Raw genomic sequence first — 20,642 nt, 5'->3', positions numbered from 1 at the left:
AACCGTATGTTTTCATCATTATACACCCTCATTTGTCCACAACTGCAATTCTGTTTAATATCAAGCCCAGTCTCTCTGAGCCATTAAAGCAAAAAAACCACCCTCACAAGCTTTGCATGGATTTAGGTGACGGAAGAGAGGAGAGAGCTCCGTCCACCCTGTCGGAGATCGCTACAGCAATAACGAAGTCACCCTGAGAGCATTTACCTCTAATGCAAACTTTCCTTGCTCCGCTTTGCCAACAGGAGTGTAAACACGCACTAAGACGCCATCGAGGGACCTGGCCTCTACGAAGTCGTATTCTCCCACCACAAACGCTACAAGATACGTCGACATTATAGGGGTGCGAGCAAACTTCACTTCCACCAGATTTTCATCATCTGGGTAGGGCTTCCGGTCAATGACATTCTTTGAACATGAAAGGGAATCAGTTAATTTCATGGAAGTGAAACCGTATTACACAATACATCTGACTAACTAGTCCATCATTATGAGTCATGCATATAAAATGAATAGACTTCTTTTACAATTTTAAAATACAGACTACAACGAAGTTCACCTCCTAAGTAAAAACACCCCATCACATATGGAGGTGTGTTTTTGTAACATATATGTTATATTCCATTACTGCAAAGGCAGCTGAACACATCAGCTATCAGCTACTGTCCTCCAAAGAGAGTACTACCCACATCCCAATTAGGCACCAGGCTTTCACTTTAAATTCTGAAACAGAAACCATAACCATGTGGTCAGTGGGCAAGGCTAGACTTTACAGGTAACTATGAAAGTTAGCTACTGGAGTAAAAAAGTCTATTTTTAAACTGACTTTCTCTTCTCCAGCAACATCTTTGAGAAATATTTGCACCACGTTTAAAGTCGCAACCTGAAAATGCCCACTTCTATTTGCGACAGAGGTACTTCCACTTGCACATTTTACCCCAGCTCCGGTCAAAAATCCTCTAGGGCAGAAAACACGCTTATTTATCTCAAGTGCTATTTCTGCTTATGTAGCTATATAAACAGCTATATAAACACGCAAAGGCGCTTTTTTTCCCCAGTCACTCTTAATCAAGTGGCACGTGGCATGACATATGCTAAGATTTTTTTTTTTCTTTTTCTTCTTAAACAAACACGGCTGTGGTTTGTTCAACCTATTTAGGTTTTGTGCTAGCATCTGACATCACAATATAATCTTCTAAAAAGTTCTCCCAATTTAGAGCTGCTTAGTATTAGCTACCAAGACAGCCCATATTCCTAACTCTGGTACCAACACACACTATCAATTATCAAATAATCAGCTGGCATTATTACAGTTTTATTTAAAACACTCTTTCCTTGCCCATCAAGAACTTACCATATTTGACAAAGCTACTCTGTCTTTAGGAACCACCAAAGAAATATCAAATGTTGCCTTAATAGCAGGCTCATCCCAGCAAGGGAAAGCTCTGCGAGCATCAGTAGCCTGAAGGAAATAAGAGCATTAGAAGAATAAATAGATTGTGGCAATAAAGCACACACAAAAATTCAGCACATTTTACGGACGAGAAGTTGGGTGAATGACAGCTAGTCATTGGTATGGAGTCTCCTCACTGACACTCCTGACCTCTGCATTAGATTATTTTATTGTACTGTGATAACTTATTTCACTCTTGGGTTTTTTTAAAAAAAATAAGCAGCTGGAAAGAACTCTGTGCTCTGGTGGAATTCTACAGTCTGAGCAAAATTTAGCAGAGTCATGACAGGAGCAAAGCTCAGTCATGTGAAAGCAGAGGGGGCACCCAGGCGTTCAGAGACCGTACACACAAGACCACCTATTTATATTCTGTCAGCAGACTGCACCCAAGAAATGTTCTATTTGTACGAGGTAAGTACTCCATGTTTTTACGTAACAAGGCAGATAACTATGAAATTACAATATGGTATAAAATTCTGTCATTATGTGCAGGGTTTACATAATACTTGAGACAGAATCTGGCTCACATTTTGGATGTCATTAAGACACTGAGATAAAGGCAGAGTGTCCCATTAAAAAAAATAATATACTTCACAAAGGAAAGTTATACAGTTATTTGACCCCATCTAAATAAATAGCTGTTTTTAAATATTGCAGCTATTGTATATATACAATGCATCACACATCAGCATGATCCTTGGCTGGGGAATTTGCCAGATCCAGAATTGACTGACCTTCAAGTCGCAACATAAATGCTAAGGCTGCTTTTAGTATTACCCATCCGCACTAAAAGCAAGAAGCAAATAAATATGGACTTTTGAAATTTACCCAGAGGGTATAGCTAAAGCTAGGAAATCAGGTCTTTGCTGCTTCTAAGAATAAATCCTATATTAATAATGACATTCCCTGAAAACAGAAATATAGCCCATACCTCAAACTGAGTGACAGCAGCATAGCGTGTGTCTCCAGTAGGGGTGGTATATTTACTTCGGTAAAAACCTTTCATTTTATCATTCAGCTCCCCTACAAAGTCGATCTTTAGCGTCCCTGTCCCTGTAACAGAAACAGATGGGTCATTGTTATTTGCATGCGCCAAACAGAACATTTATTTGGAGTGGACCTTCAGGCCAGGCTACTCAGCTGGCCCACTGCCCTTCCGAAAGATGTCCCTTCAACTCATCTCCACCCATCGCTTTTTTTGCCAGCCTCCCTCAAACTCTCTTCACACTAAACAAGCTCCAGCAGAGCCATGCAGGCAACGCCAGGCTCTCCACAGCATTTTAGCACCTGATCGGTGAAGGCTGCTGCAGTATTTGTTCTCATCTTCTGAACTCAACGCTATAACCAGGAGAGACCTACCTTAAGCCGTTTCAGAAGTCTGATCCTACGATCCTTACCTTTGAGTAAAGTTTGCAAAAATATAGGATGGCTGCTGAGTAATAATAGCATCCTACGAAATCTTCTACAAAAGCCAAGATGGAGCACTGGCTGCGTTCAAGCTTGTAAGTCAATTAGTCTCAGGATTTATTCTGCCCTCGATGTCTCAGTGCAAAAGGGGAAACCTGATCTTGATCAGAGAGGCAGCATGCCAATACCCCACAGAAGAAAACACTGAAGTTTTATCGCCCTGGAATCTTCATTATTTGTCAAGATGAAATAAAACTGCTTTATTCAAACTGAGGAGCTGAATTGCAATCAACAAACTCCTCAGAGCAAAAAAAAAATAAATACCCAAACCCGTAGCAGCTTCAAAAGAATTAGTACATTCATGCCTAGGAAAATACAGCAGTAATTCAGATTAGCTCATTCTCAGTAAGAGGAAAACAGATCATCTGTAACCTAAGTAGCTTCTGAGCCTAACTCCCAATAGCAGGTAAATAATTAGAGTCACCTCAGGCGTTGGAAGCAAACATCACCAATAGTGAAACAACATTTCCAATTCCAGAGGCTCACAAAGTGACTTATAGCGCACAGACTCCCCAGGGAGCACTAAATTCGCCATCAGAAACTTCAGGGAAGACAGAGCTGTCCTACTCCAGCCTTTTCAAGTGCAAACATCTTAAACACATGGCTGAAGCAAACAGAAAGCATGGAAATAGCTCTTACCTTTCTGAAGAGTACTGGGAAAGGAGAGAGTAACCTTTTCATCCTCATTTTGATAGTTGAACCCTGTGGCATGTACCTCTGAAACAGAAAAACAGACAACTTTGTTCAAAATAAGCCCCAGAGGTGTTTTTGTAACTCACGAACATTTAAAATGAACTCAATTAGCTGAATCCAACAACATGATGTAGTTACTGAATAAATCAATGAAGAATTTGAATAATCCAGCACGATACAGAAACACTACCCGTTGTCAGAGTTCCATGTTATATTATTTTGCTTCAGACAACTAAATCTCCCACATTCACACCAGACTACACAGCCACAGACTCAAAGCACCACCTCCGTGCTCCTTCCACCCCTGCCATACGTCCTATCCTTTGGGATTCTGCACTCATCCGTGGCAGGGGAGTCTTCTGCCGTGCTGAGTAATGAAAGCTGGACTGTTAAATTGTAAACTTGCAGTTAAGAGCAGTATCCTGTACAACAGCAGGAATGCTGGTACCAAATACCAAAAACCCGCCAAATGGTAAAATACCGCACAAAACTTGCCCTCGACATTAAATGCTTACATCAGCGCAGCAGGATTCTTACTAATTATTCCAAGCAGGATGCTTATGATTTATTAAACTAATTTGTGGATCTCACTTTGAAAAGCACGCTAATATCCACAGCAAGGTGGTTTTGTTTAGTTTGAACCACAAAGGAAAACCCAGTGTTGATTTTACTTAAAAATTGCCTTCAGAACCAGGGACCTACCTTGGAGTTTATACACCATTCAGCAAGGGCGTCCAAAATCACCCAGAATATTAAGCAGTGTGGCACTCACACAGACAGGACCTGTTTGTAGGTGCAAACAGCCCAACTGTGAGGCCAAGCTGGGTAGATGGGGGGAGGGAATCGGCGCACGGGAATTAAACTGTCCTGCAGCTTAGAGTTAGCAGAGCCAAGAGAGAACACCTGGTGTTGCTTCCTCCTTCCTAATTCATCAAGTCCCACTCGCTGCATCCAAGGTGATGTACATCTACGCTCCTTCAACCAAAAAAAAATATCTAAAATAGCTACGTTAGGACCTCACTTTGCAAGTTCTTCTACCCATGTCACTCTATTCTCAACCACCGCAATAACTGGCTATCTTTAAGGAACGCAAATCCGCACCGAAACAAATGAGCGATGCTTTCTACCACGCATTATCATCCTGAACTACCAAATCTGGCAAGCCTGAACACCCCAATACATCTTTCCGTACAGACATACTGATGTATAATTCTAGATTTATAAATACAATAAACACCTGGCAGTTCAGTATAGTTTTGAAAGGTTTGGGAAAGGCACAGACCAGTTTAAAGCAACAGCATTCCTAGTACAAGCTGCCTGTCCCATCCCACTTACGCCACTCAAACCGAAGTGAAAACGCACCCAGGATATCAAAATGCTAGGAAGGGTCTAGCAACCTTTTCAGGTACTTTCAAAATTGACCTAGGGAGAAAGAATCAGTGAATAGCTTCAGTTATCTACTGAAATAGATACTAGTTTTGAATGGTCACAGAAAAAAGGGCAGAAAAGGATACTGGGAAATGCTGTGATACACAGAGGTGAACACCCTAAAAGAAAAATGTACCACTATGTCAACTTCTTCATGACATGGAATTCTGAATGACAAAGCTTGTTTGAAACAACCATTTAATCTACAGAACGACCTGTCTTCCACGCTCAAGTATCACTACAAGAATCCAGGTATTCGGTTTCAGAGGCAGCCCAAGCACACTCACAAGATGTTCAGCTAAGTTGTTCCATATGTGACAAAAGTGACTGGAAACATGTTTTTATTTTTATAAAATTTAAAGTGCTATTTATTGTGGAATAGTATGATTTCAGCCTTAAGTCAGCATTAATACCAACCTCTGCTCACAAAGAGCACAAATGCAGAAACGGCACGAATGCGTTAGTCGTAACTACTGGTTTCACAGTGCTCTGCTCAGCGTTTAATCAGAGTTAACCACCATGTCAGGGTACATAACACAGAGATGCTTACAATAAAACAATTCTAGCTGTAAAAAAAAATAAAAATACAGTACAGAAACAAATTCAAGAAAAAAAAATTATTTACAGGATCAAGCAGAAGAACTTTAGACCGCTGGTCTGTACTGAGGAGTTCCAAGATTTTTAAAATCAACTGTAAGAGGGATGAGATAGACCGTTTAAACAGAATACACGCCACGGACATCACAATGCCAGCAAGCGTTGGGCAACGAGCAACAAAAAGTAAAGGGGTAGCTTTTCTTTTCATAACTCTGCGGAATACTGAGGCAGAAAAGGAGATACTACATGAGAGTCGGAGAGAAGATATTCAGGGAAACAACACTAACGTACAACACACTCGTCTGAAAGGGGGCTCCCAGCAACAGAGCGGAGCTGACTGCTGACTACATGGCTTAAATCCCATGAATTTTGACCCCGGTCATCTTTAGAGTCCGACAGACAACAAACCTGTTGTTCCGCGATAGCATGTTAGCGACCTCGGCCAGAGGGAAGGAGGGGCTGAAGACCTGTCGGAAATTGATGTTAGCCTGCCTGGGAGGAATCCTGCTGCCGGACAACCTGCAGATGCTGAGCTGTCAGCCTGTGGTCAGAGGCTACATGAAAACCTGAGAAACGTCTGATAAAGATCAGTACAAGAATGCAGAATCACTCCCCCCCGCGTATTTTAAAATGACCACAGCAAACCAAAAACATTTGTATCTTTTTACAGCTTCTAATGGAAACAATCTGATACCGAAAACAAACAAAACTTCAGGATCATAGCTCTAACCTACTGAAACTGAGAAATACAGAAGAATGCGCGTTATGCAGATCTTCTGCCAAAAGTTGACAACGAATATCAAGTTTCCCCCTCCTGCTCTCCCAAATGTGAAGTCCTCCTCAGCGTATTTGAATTCGTAGTTCTACTTTATAACCTGTAGTAGGACAGCTGTAGGAAAGAGACACTGGTAAGCGTTACCAGCGCTGGAGGAAAGTGAAGACCTTCAGGTTTTTTACCGTCCACACCAGCCTGGGAAAGCGTACTACCACACTGAAGAAAGCAACCTTGTTTCAAACAGCTTCTCAACCTTAATTTTACAGTGTTGGATCCCAATCACCCTAAGGTTAGAAACAACGTTTAAACAAGTTATAGTCAAATAGGCTGGGGGCAGCCACCTCAGGGGCGATGCTGAGCGCTCCCGGTACATACTGATGACAATCTCCACCAAAGCAGAGCCCTGTGACACCCCAGGAACGTCCCACCTGCCCTGACAACTCACCTCTGATGAACACTTAAAAAGCAACGGCAAGAGTACATCCGGAACACAAGGTAACGCTCATTTAAAGTTTCACAAGACCTGTATTCATTGAGGAGCTGGTGTCTAGAAGTGTCTTTCCACGCTCAACTCCAGCAATTTTTTGTAATTCTCAAAGCAGCTGCTTAGATACCCATCTCCGAAACAGCAGAATATAAATGAAAGATTCAAACTCACATTTTTTTTTTTTTTAAACTAACTATTCAGTGCCAATAATTTAATCCAGAGCAAAAGAACCATGGAAAACCATCAACAATACTTTTTGTTAGAGTTTAAGAGAACTGCTTATAACAAAGATGTAATTGCAGTAAAAGGCCGTCCGAATTCCTAACAGTGTTGAATACAAAAGCTCCTGAAGAGAACAACACAATTTTGGCAGCCTACTAACTTTGGAGAGTTTGGCACTGCAAGGTTGCAAGTTAATCACTAGCACATTAGTACACAGTCTGGACCAAGTTGCATGAGAAAATAAAAAGCTGCTAGTGCTCCATGCCTTTGGAAAAAACGCATAAAAATCGGATCTAGCAACCCTCCCAAACTCAGAGCGCTACATATCAAATTTTACAATAGCTTTTAAAATAAATTACAATCCTTCTACAGAGTACTTCCTGAAATTGCACAGTACCCAGATGGATACATCAATTAATGATCCCAATTTCTGTATTACATGCTTATAAACATGGATGCTAGCCAAGGGTTTTAAGCAATGTCAAATGTGCATCTATTTCAAAGTGAAGACAAAGCCAAGTGCAAGAGATGGAATTTTTTCAAGTAGCCCTCATTCCACAGCATGGAGAAGTCACAGGCAATTAATGTATGGTGGCTTAATGAACTTGCATTCATCAGCTGAGCTGCAGTGACTGTGTGCACTCTGCCTACTCCATCTGCAAATTAAACACGTTAGCTTAAAACATCTACACGTTGACACGGCACACGCTGTCCTCCTTCAGCATTAGCCACTGAACTACGCCGATGCAGTTCCCCAGAAAGCAAATGCTTTCAAGCCCTTTCACGTCTTTTCACGTGTTTCAAACCAGTGGTTGTAAAATCCTTTAAAGGAGTCAGAAGTATTCGCGCGTATCAGATATTCCCAAACCGTCCATGCCAGCGCAGCCCAGGCCTCCTTAAAAAACTTACCATTACAAATGCTGTCACATCAAGTCCTCTCCAGAAGAAAGGACGAAGATGAGCTTTTCTACAACAAAGAAAGGTTTCACAACCGGCTTAAACAAATCTAGTCTGCTACGGGCAGAGACAGTGGTCTCATTTTACCCACCTGGCCCCAGCTGCACGTTCCCATTCCCTTCCTTCCACTGGCAGTCACATACAATCGTCAGGATCAGGAAGATGATCTGTCTCCAAGCCGCCTGTTTTTTTTTCCCCTCGTAGAGGCAGTTTTTAGCCAGTGCAGTTTCCTGAACCACACGGCCGCTCAACAGTACAAAAGTGAATGCCAGCAGAAGGAAGGGAGTGGGCACAAGCGTCATTGCCCCTCTCCACAGCACTGCGATTTCAGACTGCCTTACGATCACCGCGAAGGGGGAGCGCTCCCGGGCCAAGGGAAAGCACTGCTTACACCCCCTTGGGTCACATTGCTTTGCTTCCCGTAAGCACTAGCGACCTTCTGTTGTTGTTTTTAAGCACCAGCTAAGGCCCTGGTGTAACCGGCCTCTAGCACTAGCATCCAAGCATGTCCCTACCACGCTAGGAAGGAAAAGACTGAAAGAATGAGGTTTTGGCCTTACAAACTTTTGAAGGTTGAAGTACAAATCAAAGTTCACTCAATTATTTCTGCTAAACAAACATCACTACAGTTGCTGGTCATTTTCTATATGAAATTGCCAACTACTACCCTCCAAGTGTCTCTAAATTTAAGAACCTGCTTTAGATCCCCCAGTATCCGAAAAGCTTTCCAAGCTAAAGACAATGTAGTTCACCAGTTATGACTCCATCACAATTTCACAGCTCCTTAAAGGAGAGATTCCCAGGCAGCTCCAACTACTCAGCATTCAGTAAGCGTGACACTCAATCCCCTAAAATTTAACTTCAGAACCAACTTGCTTAGGAATGCCTTTTCAGTTCTTCCTTTAGCTGAGCAAAGCCAACCATTTGGACAAAGGTAGTACAGCACGTGCACACCTAAACGCTACGGCTGCACTACAAACATTTGCCTACAAATGCCAAAAACCTACCTTCTGGAGAAAAACAAAGCAACTGCTCTTTATGATTAGTGGGAGGAGCCAGGCGTAACTCCAGCAACGGAAAACTCCGTCTTCTGAGTAGCTTTGTTCCATTACAGCGTCCCTGGCACAAACGGCAAATCCACAACCTCCAGTTACAACCACTACGCTAGTTTTATGGCTAAACAGAGTATTTTTCTACTCCAAAGTACTGAGTAATCAATCTCTCCTGGTTTATTATTCACTATCACTCAATTGTGGATTACACAGCAAAATTTTTTACTTTGACTATAAAGCTTCAGAAATCCTCTCTCAAGTTCCTGTCAAATACTGGACAATAATCTGATTTCCCTGCAAATCGGCATTAAAATTCCAAAGACCAAGTTCTACCCTCTGCTGTATCCATCTCCAGAAGAGTGAACAGGAGGGGAGGGAAAACACGGCCCACAGTTCTAGCTAAGAATTCTCTTGTTGTACAAGCCACAGCGCAGTAGGCACTCAAAGACTAACGATTTATTAAGAATAGAATAAACAATTCTGCACAAAAGTCAACAGATCACCTCGATGCACGAGGGACAGGTATCTGCTGAACAAGCAGCTCTTTTTCACAGTTACTTTTCGGAACAGAACCACACTTGAAAGAAGATAAGTGACCGATTATCTTTTGTCTCACATTTGGAGACAAGCGTGAGACAAATTCTTCCCCACTGAGGTACAGAACTAAAAGAGGTAACGATCCTTCACTAAAGGAGAAAACGTCACTAACTTCTCGCTCGTTTTCAAACATACTGTATAGGCAATGTGTACAGGGCTCACCTGAGTAACTAAATCCAAATGATCTGGCTGATATTTCTGCCGGTTCATTGGACTAAATTTCGTACTCTGGTTTTGAGACCAGTTATACAATTACCATCCCGAAGCTGTGCACAATAGAAGCATTAGTAAGACTGACTGGATCCGTATCAACAGGTGCCAGCAAACAGTCTGCCAATTTCATGCAATTTTACTTCCAAAGCCATTATACTAGTTGGCACTTTCCCAAACCGAAAGATATGTTTTAACCCCATGAAGCCCGAGTATAATTATAGTAAACACGCAACAAAGCTGCAGCTCAAGCATTTACGATACAAGGGTTTAAGAGGCGAGTGCCTACGCTACAGCCAGAGCGCTGTACTCATGTTCCCGCGGGTCCAGAGCGCCGCATTCAAGGCCAGCTGAAAAAGCAGAATGAAGGAATTTAAGCCACAGAAACTCGCTTCTCGTTTACTTGGGTTTACTCCGTTAAGTTCTACTGTTAATACTTTGAAGTTACAAGGAGAGTATATCCCTGTTAAAGACTAGAAAAATAGACTTCTATGAGAGGGAAATCAGCTCTGAAAACAAGATAATGCATTAAAATAGAGATGTGCTCTATTTTATGTATTGTTCCTGATTTGAATGCAAAGAGACTTTATTCCTAGGTACCTTTTCTATTTATTTTCATTTTACTCAATGACAAAATAAAAAATTAATAGGTGGTTTGGGCCTCTGGCACACTGGTAGGTGGAACAGACTCCACACCCGCTCTGCTATTACTACCACTCTTGTTATCACCTCATTACTCAGAATAAGAAATGACTCCAGGAGTGCTTAGCAACACAGTGCATCCAATCAACTAAAGATCGCTAACGGCAGCGTGTGAAAGGCATGCGGGAATGGAGCGCCAGGGTACAAGCCGGGAGCCCAAATCAAGCACGTAGGAAACAGCGCTCTATTCTTTCACTATCAAAACTCGGTGGCCAGACTCCAAGCTCTTTGGTAATTCTCTTCTCTGCCGCCCTCTCTCGCCGCGGCTGCACTTCCTGCAGCGCGCTCTACTTTTCCACAACACACCCACCGAACGCTGCTTCCTTAGGACGGAGCTCCCCGTCCACCTAAGCACCACTTGGCTGCTCTCAACTGCTCTTAAGAAGTTTCTTTAATACTATATTAAAAACCAAAAAAAAAGTCAAAGCAATTTAAATGCAAAGACTCACTGCAGACATTCAACTTGCCACATCCAAATCTATTAGCCATAGAATAACGTCACTGCAAGAACGGAAATTGTCCCTACCAAAATTCAGTCCAGAAAATTAAGATTTCTTTTCTTCCTTCGGTGTTTGGACAAACGCAGCCCTTCCCTCCAGCTCCCTTCAGCTGTTGCGTAAGCATACTAGAGAAGTTTTAAACCTAAACAAAGGAACACCTTTCTCCTGTCCATCATCAAGATCGTTCCTTTAATTCACAATCATGGTTTTAACAAAGTGCTTCATGACATCGTTGTGGCATTTTCCTTATAAAAAGGGAAGCTCCGCAGAGCCTTTTGTTGTCTGAAGGACTTAAGAAACAGTTGCACCCAGTGGCCCAAGTAGCTACTGTGTGTGAAACAGCAAAGGCTCCATCAGGAAACCAGACAGGCTTTGCACACTGTTAGACCATCGCTCTGTTTCAAGGAGCTTATTTTCCACACCTTAATCATTTCATGCTTCAGTTGCTAAAACTTTTTGTGTCTGTTCAATCTCCTCGAAATATAACTGGGGAAGATGTCAACTGCTGTAACTGTGTCTTACAGACAGGCACTACTCCTGCTTCCATTTCTCCAGTAACTTCCAGCCTTTCACTGAACTGCATCCCAACCATTCTCTCCTCCACACAATCACCTTTTTCAATGTTGCCCCACACTCGGAACATCCTGCTAAATGTCAATTAAGCGTCTTCTGTACTTTTCCAAATCCTTCCCAATGAGTATTTCCTACTGCGGGCCATTATTGATGCATTCCTTATCTAAGCCCTTGTCACAGATTTTGTCAATATTGCGAAGTCCATAGGTACAGATCATGTTCTTACACAACTATCTGGTATAAAGATAAATAAAAATGTAAAAACAGTCCAATACCCTTTTGCCTACAACACTCGGGCATGACAGAGTAGAACGCAGATTTCATGGAAGCTTGAGGTAACTTTTTTAAACATGCAAACAGTAGCAATGAGAAGAGAATAAAGGTTACATAATTAATTTTGTGCTTCTAGGACTAAGTTAGCTTATCAAACTATTACGCAATTTTGCAAAGTTGTTAACTGTTGGCAGCAGCGTCTCACATCAGAAATGAAATGGATTAACATGTGAAAACTCCAGCAAAAAAAGCAATCCTACCTTCGTCTCCTTCTGGCGCGTAAGAAGCTGTAATAATGTCAATGTCAGCACAGTTCATCACAATTTGGTTGGTTGCCTGTTTCACCTGGAAGAGAAATGTTATGAGTATCAGGAAGAAATGATGTTCCCTGCTCCCTTGAGCTCCCTTAAGTAGGCATTTCCACCTCCCTTTAATCTAAAAAAACCCTCCATCATCAACAGAATTTAGTGCTTAAGAGTGGTAAAAAAGAAAAAGATATTTCAGTGACTGCTCTCATTTGTTCCGGAACACGCGTACTTGAATCATGTTCAAGCCATCTAGGCCTACTTATCAACACTGTAAATTATTTAAGGGAATGGACTGCCTGTTAAAAATTGGTATGAAAGCTTGACAATAGGGCCCTTGTACGTGCCCGGGAATCCAAGACCAATAAAAATAGACAGAGAGCCTGTAAGCTTCCTTTTAGAGATGACCTACAGGACGCTATAGTAAAAGCCTTTGAACACAAACATCTTTCAGCGATGATCAGAAATACAACCTACGGTACTGTGTTCTAAACTGTCGACACTATAAGAATGTCTTAGGTTAAAAACATCTGCCAAGAAATTCGCCTTTACGTTTTCCTGAAAGCTTTCCTTCTGCCAGCTCTTGGCTACACACACTTTGCTTTATTTAACAAGTGGCCAGCTCCCAGCGTAGTAATAAACTGTCTCACTGTGCCAGCTTTCTATTTGGATGCAAGAGCTTGAATACAGAGGAATTCAAATTAAATATCAATTAATTACAAAGGGGTAAAATATTTGGGAATTAAACTCAGAATTATTTAGAAACTTATGGCTGAAACCACTAGAATCACCACACTGGATCAAGCTGGTAGTCCTGCTAGTCCAGGATACAATTTCTAGCAGTAGACAACGCCAGTTCTTTAAATGAAGGAGCAAAAATTTCTGTAACAGCCAACTGGAGTTTAACATATGCACAAAGGAACTGCTCCCTGCCCCGGAGAGCAAGTTCCTTAAAGCATAAGGAACTTCTCTCCCTTTCTTGGTTTGTCACTTATTATAACCTTAAAATGCATTACTAAGATCCGTACCCGTCACTCTAGCTATCCACGTTTGAACAGACGGCAGAACCCAACTGGACATCTTTGTGATGGAAACTGGTCCCCGTGAACCACGAGCTCCTTCGCCCCCGTAGCAAGATCAGCCCAGTGCTCTGCACGTGCGCACCAGCTCACCGTTTGAGCGTACGAACGTAAATGCATTTATTACAAGCAAAGCCAAAATCAGCTGTGAGTGTCATCGCTGAAGCAGACACTTATCACTCTGCCATAAAGGAGCTGGTATCTACGCACGATGAGTAAACGGAAGCAGATATTCAGCCTTCAACTGTTCTACCTAGGCTCCCCGAAGGAATGGGTCCTTAGTCATTGTGTACACAAAACCCAAATTCAAGCCTAGTCAGCGATAAGAGAGGCTTAAGAAATATAAATGCCTAACTTCACAGGCGTACCCACATCATAAGAACAGTCCATCTAGCCTACTAATCTGTGAACCGAAGGGCTAATGCCAAATCCTCCAGGGAAAGCCAACCCCCACAGTGGACGGTCAACACAAGACAAACCCAACTCAGAAGTTTCTTTCTGACCTCAGTCACCCACTTCACAAAGAAAACGTCCATGGCTTATTCCTGTTAACAGAATTGTTTGTGTAATAAATTACGTAAGGGCTTATGCTTTTTGACAACCTAACTAATAGTGGATCTTTCCAAATCCTGCTTGTCAGTCACCCTGCGGTAGCGCGTCCTAAGAACAGCGCAGAAGAGCTGTGTTGTTTTCCCCGTGTTACCTCTTTATGGTAACAAAACCAAAACAACGTTACCTAAGAAAACTTAACCTGTTTCTAAAGACAACATGCTTGCAAAGCATAAAACTAGCAAATGTAACAAGTGACACAGGTTAGATTTGATGCTTCTAGAAAAGATTTACAATCTGAAATATCTCCTTTTCCCCCTTCCCCCCCCAATTTGGTGTGCATGAAACTAAAGGATTACAATGCTTCCCAAAACCTAAGATCAAAGCCCAACAATTTTCATCACAATATCAGGGTCTGGGGTTTGTCAAGGTCTTCTATAACACAGGAAAACCAGAATGAGAACAGCTTTTTATCAATGTCTAGCAGAGACCTTTATTCAATCTAGAAATCCAAATCTCTCTGGATTAAGAGTTCAAGATGCATAAAGAACTGTCCAAATTGCGGACAATACTGGGTTTAACAATAGGCTTCATCTCTAAAAAACAACTTCTGAGGACAGAAGAATTTTCAGTGTAGCACTGTGCCTGCAAAATAAGAAAGTTTAGGTTTAAGCCGAGACAACTCCAGAGGCTCCTTAGGAAGGCAATTACCTATTTTTAGATTTTTTTTTTCTTACCTCCTACAAATATCAAGGCAGTTTTACAAGAGAGTGCAACATATCAGAAAACATTTAAAGGGATTGAGTGAACCAGTAGCCTAAAAAATATTTACCCTCCAACTCCCCAAAAAGGAAGGGCAAAAGTCAGCGTGCAGAAGTCAATATTGACAGTGTACCGGACAGCACACTTCTGAGGCTCTCAGAATTTAATTCAGTGGGGAAGAAAAAAAAGTTTTCACGTTGGCACACAGGCTCCAGCATGAGAGCCTCCTCCCTCTGATCCACAAAAAAATAATGAAATACAGACACACCTGTAAGAACAAAAACAAAACTATAAACCGCCCAGCATACTTAACTAATGACCATTTTATCTCACAAGAACCTATAGCCTAATGCTTACAGACACCACGTATATCATGAAGATGAACGAATGTGTTTGGCTGTAAGCGATACCTTGAAACTGCTTTTGCATTTCTGCTAATACCGTGTTTTGGAAAACAGATACTCTGCTCATGCAGTGCTTTTCATGAATGCAATCACATTAAAAGGCAAAAAAAAGCATCTCGCTGCATAAGGTATAACCAATTACAAAGCTGCATATATGTGAACTGTCACCCTGCTTCACCTTGCTCTCCAATATAATAAATTTACTCTTCAACAAGAAGAGGCTAATCAAGGCAAGAGCAAGCTACTAATGCACACCATGAAAGTAACTCTGCCGAAAGCCTGACGTGCTTCAAAGCAGCAGATGAACTAAGACCAATATCTGGAATGAAGGAACGTTTCAAAACTTTAAACCTGTTGCTTTTGATGAAGCTCTAGTAACATTAATCACAATTCAAATACCGATTGAGATTAGCCAGACATAAATACCTCAAGCAGGTCTGCCCTGCAATAAAACCACAGACCTTTAAGACGTTTTAACTGTGTCAGTAACCTGTCATTAGACTAAGATGACACACACTTCCCAGCGCCCTACACATCCACGCTCCTGCTCAGCTCTTGTTTCTGGGAAGGAAAATCTTACCCAATAGGAGGTAACAGCTTAAATTCCCCCAAAAAGTTTTGCAAAGTAACATCATTTGACAGAAGAAGAGCTAAAAAGGCTAATTATTTGGCTCTGTGAAATAGGACTCGAAGATGCTGTAAAGCTTTTGATTTCCTCTGGTTATCAGAGCAGGAAAGGACTTGATGGAAAAACCTTTTTAAGACAAGAGAAACAAGAATTTGAAGGCTTCAGTAGAATGCCAGCCCACCAAAACACAGGATGAGGTGCACCAGAAGTCATCTGCTGGAGTCAAAACTAATTCTCTAGAGCCATTTATAAGACTAGATAATTAAAATCTTGTCACTCAGCTTCAGATTTCTTTTCTAAATGTAGCATTGTAACAAGCACGTATGTTTTTAGCATTTTGCTCTCTAAAAATAGACAACCTCCGTTTTGTTCTAGGTTGTATCTTTTTAAGAATTTTAAACTTCAATGAGAAAAGGAATAAAAAGTTTTATTCATCTGCATCTCGAGCAAATTATGGTAGCCAAGCAGTAAAATTGCCAATGCCACAACTAATTGGCCCACTGGAAAAATTCACTTCATTCCAAAGAGCATCCAACTACATTTATACGTAGCAGCCGCACATACTTCAGAATTGTCAAATCCACACAGACAAGTAAATCCCTTTATAACCATGATCAATGCAATTGGCCTTATGAATTGCAGAACTGAAAGAGGCCTTTCTGCGGGGGAGAAGAGCAAAGGCATTCCTATTTTTGAAGCTGGTGGCATAAGGGTCCGCAGAGCCCCGAGGTCCTGACTTTGAAGGACCAGACTTGAAGACTCAGCACGGTACCTTTAACACTCAAATTCAGATCTGATTTCATGTGCTGGAAACGCAAGTTACAATGCTGGATAACATGACCATATATTTCTACTAGACAACTTCCCCCTCCAAAAGACACTGATCACAAATACTACACCCATTAAGCTTAATTTTTCAAGGTTTACAAAAAAGAGCGTCACAATTAATCTTTAACTGGCATGCAGCAGGATCAGAAGACTACACATTCGTTAGTCTAGCAGATACTGCATAATTAACCTATAAAAAGCAACAGATACAGGTTAAACATTGCTAAATATAACAGAGTACCCTTAAGACATATTAAAGGGACTGGGAAAGATATTTAAAAGGTTGTAAATTCTTTAAAGTAGAGATAGGCTGCTTTGCAACCAAGAAACACCTCACTGTAGTTCCCAGCGAAAGAAATGAATCACCACACAGCGCTCTCCAAAGGCGGCAGTTTATATAGAGGTAAATACCGGGAAGTTCAAAGACAACCATGAAACCTCTCTGAAGCTCTGCACCACTACACCCCGCGCCGGACAGGTGATGGTTTGGAGCCGCGATGGTGTCAAGAACTTCCATTTAGAAGCTTAAAACAATCGTTGAACTTCGGGAGCCAGATGTTTGCTTCTCTGTTGCTAGTTCCTCGTGTTTGCCATTTCAGCACGATGCTGAAGAACAGAACGGCTGCACATCCCCTCTTTGTTCCAGCCCTCGGTTAGGCCTCCCAGGAGTCAAAAGCAGAATGGAAAAAAGTTGACCTAGACACTGAGTAATATGAGTGCACCACACTGATAACTAGACCCTGAGAATCAGGGTTATAATAATTAAATCTCAGGCTAACAGATGAATAAAATAGATGAACTACTTCCACCAAAAAAAAAATAATAATCTTAATTGTGCTCATTCAGAAACATCCCCACACACCTAACAAATCAACAGTTTAAAATGCTAAAAGACGCCATAACTGACAGATCCAGCGCAGGACTGTGAGCGGGCGACTATTTCAGCTCCAGATCTGCTACCAACCCGCAGTGTCCGATTCTCCCACAATTGCATTTTGTCCCAGCTGTGATAAAGGAACTATTTCACAAGGAACCCCTAAGGATTTGGGGGTTTTTAACTGTGACCAATGGCAATTATATACTGTCAGTTTTATATAAATGTTACACAATTCTACAAAATTCAAAAATATTCATATGACCACAAATTACATTATTTAAAAATCTCAAGTAACCAGAAAAAAAAAAAAATTAATATTTAGGTTACCAGACGCTTAACAAGCTCAGCTTCCAAAGGCTATGAAATTAAACTTTATCAAGACACAGATTTCAGTATCGTTCCTTTATCAAGGAACAACAAATACTAGACAGAGGGACACCCTAACCTGAAAACTAGAAGTGCTGCAATAAACTACAAACACGCATCTTTTCTTTTCAAAGCTTTGAAATAAACCTGGTCACTGCTGACACTGAAGCAACAGCCTTATCTTTTGAATCATAAAAGGCCTTATCCTCTGAAGCTTATTTGAAGGAGCCATATAAGTGTAACAAAACGCAATAATAAATGTTAAGTTATTTGTAAGTGCAAAAGCCAACACAAGTGTACTGCCCCAAAGCCAAGACTGGAAGGTTATTTAACATTTCTTTAGGGCTTGCTGCTCAAGTCAAAAGACTTAGCAAAATTCTACACAGAGGGCTGCCAAATCCTATTTAATGGCTCTAAGTGTAAAACACAAACTGACTGATCAAGTGTTTACTTGTAATGTCCTGACTAACCATCACAGCCTTCAGTAATTCCAGTTTGCTGTTAAAGATGCAAAATAACAAAGCAAATAAACACTTTTGATGTAGCAATGAAGAGTTTTCCTCATTTTGTGATTAATCATGATTGATTACGGTGTCAAAGTTTCAGTACTCATGCCGCAGGTCAGAAAGCATCACTGGATTAAGTACTTGATGTGGATTGTTGCTTGTCCAGCCATTATCATCTTGGAATGGAACAGAGGGACTAATAATTACTCTTGATTGGTTATAAACAGATACCTGGATCTCAAGAGGAGGCAGTGTAGTATTTTCCTACCAAAATCTGGAAAATTCAACGTTTGCATCTTAACATAAAATCACTTTTACCTCCATGTCTGTACAATGTATGCCAGAGGTCTCGAGTATGCTGAAAACAGAATGCCAGCGATGAGCTCCACTCCACCTCACTACAATGGCCAACAGGTCCTTAATTGAGCCAATTGGATCCAAAAGCACACAAGTATGTTTTTATTTTCTAGATTCGATCCCAGCTCAATAACAAAGGACTAGGAAATGTCAGAATATTCTTAAGTCAGCCATTCCTTTGTACAAAAAGTATCCTGTCCACCTCGCACTGTCGGTGAGCTGGTTGTTCTTCTCTCCATTAAGGTGCAGAAGAGTTACCCTCTAATTTTCTGGAATGTGCCTTTACCGTGCTTTGGGCTCTGGCAGCCACAGCAAAAGCGCAGCTTTCTAACTCGAGACAAGCATGCGAACACTCACCCCATACACCTTCCCGCACCTCTCCTGTACTTGCTTGCACACAGCTGGGATGTGGCCTCATGATTCTTTGGTCTACGGTTGTTGAAAGTTATTTAAAAATAAAGATATATACTTTAGATATGTTTTAAAAACCTTGTCCTATATTTTTTTATTGCCCTCTACAGTGGGAATATCAGATCAGCTCACCGTGATGTGAACAAGAGTTTTTTTACAAGCTTGAACCTGCCAGATCAGTGTTCTTCCTTAACACATGCCCTCAGCTGGTAGGAAAGTCCAAGATTTTGCATTGTCAGGTGCTATCCATCGCTCTAGGAATTCATTGAGCAATCCCCTGAACAGCAAACAATAATAAAAATACCTCAACAGGACTAAAATACACAAACCAACTACCACGTCCACAAGAAGCCTCCAAACCCTCGTTATTGCTGGATTTAAACGAAGTTTCTGAGGCTGCTGTTCAATACCACTCCCTCCTCAGTAGCAACGCCGGCTTAAAAAGCCACTGCTCCCCTCCCCCCGAGTGTTATTTTTACCCTGGATGATTTCAGTGATCCCATTTACAGCACAGCCCCACAGCTGTAACTGGACTGAGGAGCAGGAACTTGGGTGCGAAGACAGGAATAGGTGGCTAGGATTAAGGCGGAAGAGATTGGGAATTTCTCAAGCCAGCATTTTCACCCAGGCCGATGCGCCATCAAACTGAGACCCTGCAGACAGCAGGGGCCTGAGGACTCGAGCTAGAACAAAATCTGCAAGGCGATTTACGTTTTCAGCGTTTCTTCCACATGACACAAACTTACTCATCTCTGGCCGTCTTCCCTCCAGGTCCCCAAAGTCACAAGATTCACTATCATCCACATCTTTTTGCCCTCCCCAACTTCCACTGGCACCAGACACTTGCCCAGCAAGGCACTCGCTCTCTTCCGTACCTGTGCTTCAGATTCAGCAGCTTTATTACCCCGATGTTACCTCATTTTAAAACAAGGCTTTTAACCGCCTCTTTAGACCAAGGTTTAAATCTGTACACACGTCAGTGTTTAAAATCTCCCTCGAATATTTTTGAGCTCTCGATAGAGTCATCCCCTTTTCAGAAAAAGCCCGGTGAGCCCTTACAATTCCGCATCTATTTCAAATCATTGCACAAGGAAAGACATGAAAGCAAATTTAGGAAATCTTGGCACGGCGGCCCGAGAATGACTATGAGACTTGAGGGCTTTCATCAAACATTCTGGCTTTGAAACACGAGGGGCGGGGGGCCGGTTAAAGCTTTTTCCCTTCCAGAAGAGGCAGGCAGACCTGGCGTTTGTAGTTTGCGTGCCCCTTCCCACTGTTATCCCAGCATTTCGCTTCGCTGACTTCCAAGCTTTTTCGTGACACCGAGGCCTACCAGCTTACCGTACGACACCGGGGGAGTTCTCGTTTAATTGCCTATGTGGTAGTTTTTGTCTTTCCAGCAAAATCCTGAGCCATCTGAATGGCTGGAGAGAGATAAAAGCAGCGCGCTGGGGGCTGGAAACGGGAACAGGGTGCTCGCTACGGATTTTTTTTTGGGGGGGAAAGCGGGGGATACCAGCGAGGCGGATACCCGTGGCTCCGACCGCTTCCCACCGAACCTACATACCCCACTATGGGGGAGGG

At 41.9% G+C, this 20,642-nt stretch overlaps 1 protein-coding gene across 1 annotated transcript in view; it reads right to left on the bottom strand.

Moving 5' to 3' along the window:
• The window catches only part of LOC104286510 (puromycin-sensitive aminopeptidase), a 36,181-nt gene extending 17,116 nt beyond the window's left edge, over positions 1-19,065 (bottom strand). Inside the window, exons 1-6 of the mRNA XM_009885112.1 lie at positions 18,928-19,065; positions 12,247-12,331; positions 3,560-3,637; positions 2,385-2,506; positions 1,355-1,462; positions 208-408 (exon numbers count right to left, since the gene is read on the bottom strand). Of these exons, the coding sequence (XP_009883414.1) occupies positions 208-408; positions 1,355-1,462; positions 2,385-2,506; positions 3,560-3,637; positions 12,247-12,331; positions 18,928-19,065 (732 nt within the window). The remainder of the gene's footprint in view (positions 1-207; positions 409-1,354; positions 1,463-2,384; positions 2,507-3,559; positions 3,638-12,246; positions 12,332-18,927) is intronic.
• Between the last annotated feature and the right edge of the window lie 1,577 nt (positions 19,066-20,642).

This window comes from Charadrius vociferus, unplaced genomic scaffold (assembly GCF_000708025.1).
Source record: "Charadrius vociferus isolate BGI_N301 unplaced genomic scaffold, ASM70802v2 scaffold960, whole genome shotgun sequence".
Classification (NCBI taxonomy): domain Eukaryota; kingdom Metazoa; phylum Chordata; class Aves; order Charadriiformes; family Charadriidae; genus Charadrius; species Charadrius vociferus.
The sequence above is the reverse complement of the archived record's forward strand: the minus strand, read 5'-3'. Positions and strand labels throughout refer to the sequence as shown.